The sequence below is a fragment of the Zerene cesonia genome, chromosome Z (genome assembly GCF_012273895.1).
Source record: "Zerene cesonia ecotype Mississippi chromosome Z, Zerene_cesonia_1.1, whole genome shotgun sequence".
NCBI classification, from domain to species: Eukaryota; Metazoa; Arthropoda; class Insecta; order Lepidoptera; family Pieridae; genus Zerene; species Zerene cesonia.
The window spans coordinates 2,127,011-2,132,339 of record NC_052122.1 but is presented as its reverse complement, the minus strand read 5'-3'; the positions used below and the strand labels follow the sequence as shown (position 1 = coordinate 2,132,339).

Here is a 5,329-nt window from a genome sequence, read left to right as displayed (position 1 = left end):
CTTTCAAAGTCAACATTAATAAAAGAGCTAAGCTGGAATTCTATCCATTAGTAATGAAAAAGGCGAGTTAATGATGAAAATAAATTAAATATTGATTGAATAAGAGAACCGTTACGTTATCCATGACCATTACATAACGTTATTATTCATGTATATTCACGAAATATTTAAACATACAATATGTAAATAGTAGGTCCCGTGACACCAACTTTGAAAATTTTGAAAAATTATATGTGTTCTATTGCTATCTTACTAAATTATAAATGTTAAACATGCCAAAAGCTATTAAAACTATTGCTATTATTGGAAAGGTTAAAATTATTCTAAATATTACACTGAAGCGACGGAGACAACTTTCATTTCAGAAATAAGTTGGTGGCACTGGAAGACATCTTTTTGTGTTTTTATATACATCTATGAAGTAGTTTCATTTCATGCCTTATCTGGCAAACCTGACTGTTACAGCCCGGTGACTTCATTTAATGGTAGAAAACTGATAATGAAAATATTCGATTTAACTTCATTGAACAGGAATGGTATAAAATAATTAATAGATACGTTGGAATCGGAATTTTAAAACTTTACTGTTATTATTTAATTTAGTTTATAAAGAATAATAAAAATAGTTAGTGAAATTGAATTCAGCATACCTACATACAAGTTTATATCTTATGACAGAAAGAAATGGGTATTTTACTTTTCCTTTTTGTTTTATTCTATTTTCATGACAAGAAACCTATTCCTGTTTTTATTTGACTGAGATTCCTAAAGACAGACCGATATCCCCACAAACAATTTATTTAAATATACACCTAAAACAATATTTTGTTGTTCAATGGAACATTCTACGCTGGTTTGTCCGGCACTCGGCAACGACAAACGGCAAACGGATCGTGTAGATATCACAAAAGTGTATATAACACTCTTTAATTTGGTCTTATTTATATTACTTAATCGACTGGTTACCTCTCAGATTGTTGCCTACATTATTATTTTGCTGAAGACATTGTCAGGGTGAACGCAGTGAGACCTCTGCTATTCCACAATCTACGAGGTTTTATGGAACAATTTACTAAGAAGCAATCCTACTTTCTGGTTTCGGTCTTTAGTTTTTTGCAGTTTGCAGAATATTTTAATGAACATGGTATATTATCAATCATTAAAACTTCATTAATTTAAAGGTGATTATTGTTATTTTTGTATGGATGAAATAAAAACGATTTATTGTATGAACTATTTATGTTACCAATACGTTAAAAGCAATTCATAAAATTTTAAAAACTACCCGTAAAATTACAAGGATGGTATGTACCTATAATATTTCGTAAGCTCTCCTTGAGCACCACACTCCTTGTATTAAATTATATATTACAGTTGAATGAAGACTGTTCGCCGGCAATACAAGCGGCACCAAATTTTCGACATCAACAAACAAATAAAAACAAACAAATTAATTACAGTTAAAAACATTCCTTACAATTTGTTCAAATATTTTCAAAGGCTACTCGTGAACGCCAAACAAAAATTGTGAAACGTTTGTTCGATCTTTCCACAAGTTTGAACAATTTTGAAGTGAGCAACTGAGTTTCGCAATCCGTCTAGAGATTGCAAGAACAGTGTTCAGTATTAACAATAAACCGATATCGGGTACAGGATTATTTATAAAAAGCTCAGAACTAGTAGTAGCAACTGAGGGTTGTCAACCTCAACGAATTATTATGCATATCTAAATATAACCTTCATTTTCGAAAAAGTCTGTCATAACATGACATGCAAATTCTATGATAAAATATACCTAGTATATTGTATATGTTTATGAAACCTTCCAATTGTTATTGGAACAGCTTCGATCATCTAAAACGATAAATAGTATGGCAAAAATGCTCCATATAATATTGAGAATTTTACATTGAAGATTTACGGAATGATACGTGCTAATGTTTCTAATAATTAGCAACCCTAGATTAATCGGGCGCGAGGCAGTCGACCTTGCTTGGTGTTTACGTCGGCGCATCGGCCGGCAGCACGTCAGGGTCGCGCGTTGCACCGTGTGGGACACAAACAACCTATATAGGCATACTTACAGCGATGTTAATGTGGCTGTATCAATATTGTAGCCCGAGTATGCAGGACGCCGCCGTCGCCTGTCGCGTCCGGTTAGGCATTGCGTTGCGATCAGGGATGCCACTGAACTCTAAATGTTCATTGTAAACTTAAGGTTTTGCTGCCCGATCGGATAGGTGTATACGATAAAATCGATGAACTATGTTTAAGTTTAAAGCAAGAATGACGACGGTCTTCCCTCCTATAAAAATTTGTGTTTACAGAAAAATAAGGTAAACAATATGAAAATATACAATTTGATGTTAGAGTTTAAACTCTAGGCAACTAAGCTTGCACCGCATAACGCATAGGACAAAAACCGAGTTATGAATTGTAAATGACAAAATTTGGTTAAATTTCTAAATGTAAGTTTTATCTTACAGACAAGTCTTTCGCTCAATTAAAAATCAAACACAGATGATCGGCGCATGACGTATGTGAATTTATGTGCATGTGAATGCTATTGTTTCATTTCATCTCCATTCCCAATCTTTTATCCGATAGTCAATCCATTCAGGCGCATTACCCTTTTAGAAGCGGTCAACGCATTTGCAAAGGCCCCCCTCCGTATCATAATTCAGGGGTACTGGTCATCCCGTGTGGAGTTTCTGGTCTCCCATCGGGCGCGTCCCCAGGTGGCGGATAGGGGAAGGCCCTCCAGATATGGGGGGTACCGGCTATTCAGCCGGCGCGGACCAAAACCAGCGAGGGGGGCGGAATGACCACTAGGTCCTTCTGCAGCAGTCCCTGCAAGGGGCTTTAGGGTAAACCGCTTCGCGGCGGTGGATGGCGATCGACACGATTGCGGCGCGGCAGGCCCGATGACAAGATATTTGTCGTCAGGTTAGGGGTCTCGACCTCCCGTCGGGCAAACTGTTACCCGCCGTAGTGTTGTTGATCATGTCTAGCAGTTACGGCGGGCCAGTGGGCTTGCCTTAATTGGTCGGCCCAAGAGGAAGGACACCTCAATAAAGAACCCTCTAAACTTGCGTTGCAGCCCAGCGGCGCGGGTTTCCTGTCCAGATGGACAGTTTGGCTTGGGGAGTACGCCACGCTTTAGCTTTGGCCACCCACGGATACCGCCCGACCTTCGTGGTGTAATAGGGTTGCTCGGGTGCAGGGGGCACCGCCTGGGTGGACCACGTTTTTCCCCCACTCTCGTGGGAATCAAAATGGAACAACATTTAAATGGAAAATCAAAATCCCAATTAGATTTAAGCAACGTCGACTCTAGCGAACGAATACTGGATTCTGATCAGCATAATGAATTGGAGAGAGGGGTGGAGGCGCGCGTCCTCACGAAGCGCGGCGAAACCAGTGTGGGGATGCCTGGGCCTAGTGGGTTGTCGGCGGCAACGTCTGTAGACAGCCTCATGACGGTCCAGTCATTCGAAGAGGACCGTTTGTGGGCTAAACGCAAACGGTCCTCTGGGGCGAGTTGCTCAGGCTCTTCGACGGAGGAGGGGCATACCCGATCTAGGCGAAACGCTCCAAAAAGGGGCAGAGGGCGGCCCCAGTCTGCTGCGTCGAACATGGCTTCTGCAAGGAAGACCCTGGCGGATATGGCCACTGCAAGAAAGGCCTTGACGTTTTCGAGGGAAGAACCAAAGCTCGGGGCTGAGAGGGTGACAAGACAAGTCACGAGAAGCTTGCGAGCCTCTCGGGTCGCGGAGTCAGGAGACGGGCAGACTGATGAGGAATGTACCGCTGCGCTTCGACGCCGCGTCGATGACAGTCTCAGTGCTATTGAGCAGGTTCGGGCGAAGTCGTCAAACCTCAAGGCCGCGTCAAAGCGTGAAGGATGCGTCAGAAGCAATACAAGAGGCGGTGGTGCTTCTCGCTCAGCGCTCTGCCTCTGAGGAGGCGCGGCAGCTGCAGTCTTATAACACCCGCTTACAGGCGGAGATAGAAGGGTTGCGTAAAGAGGTGGGAGAGTTGAGAGCCACTTTGAGGTCTGTACAGCCTACTCAGACGGACTCCGATCTAACTGCGAATATCATGCGTCAGGTCGGAGACATGCTGAGCGCTCGGTTTGAAACGCTGGAGGAGCGCCTCCTTCCCAAACGGCGTGTAAGGCCGCCGCTGGCGGCGGATAGTAGGGCTGAGGGGATGGCGGTTGACCAAGCGTCAACCGAGGACTTCCCCCCCCTCCCGCCGTCAAAGGCTCCTGCGAAGGCGCCTGGTAAAGCCACTGCGCCAACGCCAGCGAAGAAGAAAAACGCTGCTATTCAGCAGGCGAAGCCCGGACCTGCACCAAAAGCAAGCGGAAAGGGAAAGGGAAAGACTGCGCAGCGACCGGCTAGCAACATGGCTGCCAATGAGTCTGTGCCCTCGACATCTTCCGTTCCCCAGCAACAGCAGTTAGAGCAGGGATGGACTATAGTGGAGAGGAAGAAGGGTGGGGGGAAAAAGAAAAAGGGGCCGGCACATAAACGCAGGAAAGCGCGTAAGCTCCGTGCTCCCTCATCCTCTGCTGTAGTTATTACACTGCAGCAGGGCGCGGAGGAACGAGGCGTCACCTATGCCTCAGTAATGGCAGGATCACGTGAGAAGGTGGACCTTGCTGAAATTGGGGTCAAGGAGATGCGCTTTAGGCGTGCTGCGACTGGGGCAAGGATTTTGGAGATCCCCGGCGTGACAAGCTCGAGGGAGGCGGATGCTCTTGCTGCGAAGTTACGAGAGATATGGGATGAGGACACTGTCAAGGTTTCCAGGCCGGTGAAATGCGCAGAAGTGCAGGTTACCGGTCTGGATGACTCGGCGGCTGTTGGGGATATCGTGGCTGCGATCTCTCGGGCGGGGGAATGCCCCGTTGAACAAGTCAAGAGCAGCGGTCTGCGCATAGGCCCTCGCGGCTCGACGACGGCTTGGGAGAACTGCCCAGTGGCCGCTGCAAAAAGGGTTGCGAAGGTGGGGCGCGTGCTGGTTGGATATCGGCGAAAGTCTCGTTGAGTGAAGTGAGGCCCCAGCGCTGCTTCCGATGTCTAGAGAAGGGACATGTAAGGGCCACTTGCAATTCTCCTACAGATCGGAGCAATATTTGTTTCCGATGCAGCGAGCCTAATCACAAAGCCGGGGAATGCCCGGCCTCCGCTGCTCACTGTACTCTATGTGCTGGTGCTAATCTACCGGCGGGCCACCGAATAGACAGCCCAGCCTGTAAAGCCCCGAAACGGAAGGGAGGACCCCAGAAGCGCGACAATCCAGTCACGGTGTCGCGCTCTGG

The 5,329-nt window shown here is 45.9% G+C and overlaps 1 protein-coding gene across 1 annotated transcript; it reads left to right on the top strand.

Moving 5' to 3' along the window:
- The first annotated feature begins 3,275 nt into the window (after positions 1-3,275).
- Positions 3,276-5,055, top strand: LOC119835706. Its single transcript, XM_038360682.1, has 2 exons — positions 3,276-3,857; positions 3,949-5,055. Exons 1-2 carry the CDS (start codon positions 3,276-3,278, stop codon positions 5,053-5,055), a joined length of 1,689 nt encoding a protein of 562 aa, XP_038216610.1.
- The last annotated feature ends 274 nt before the right edge of the window (positions 5,056-5,329 follow it).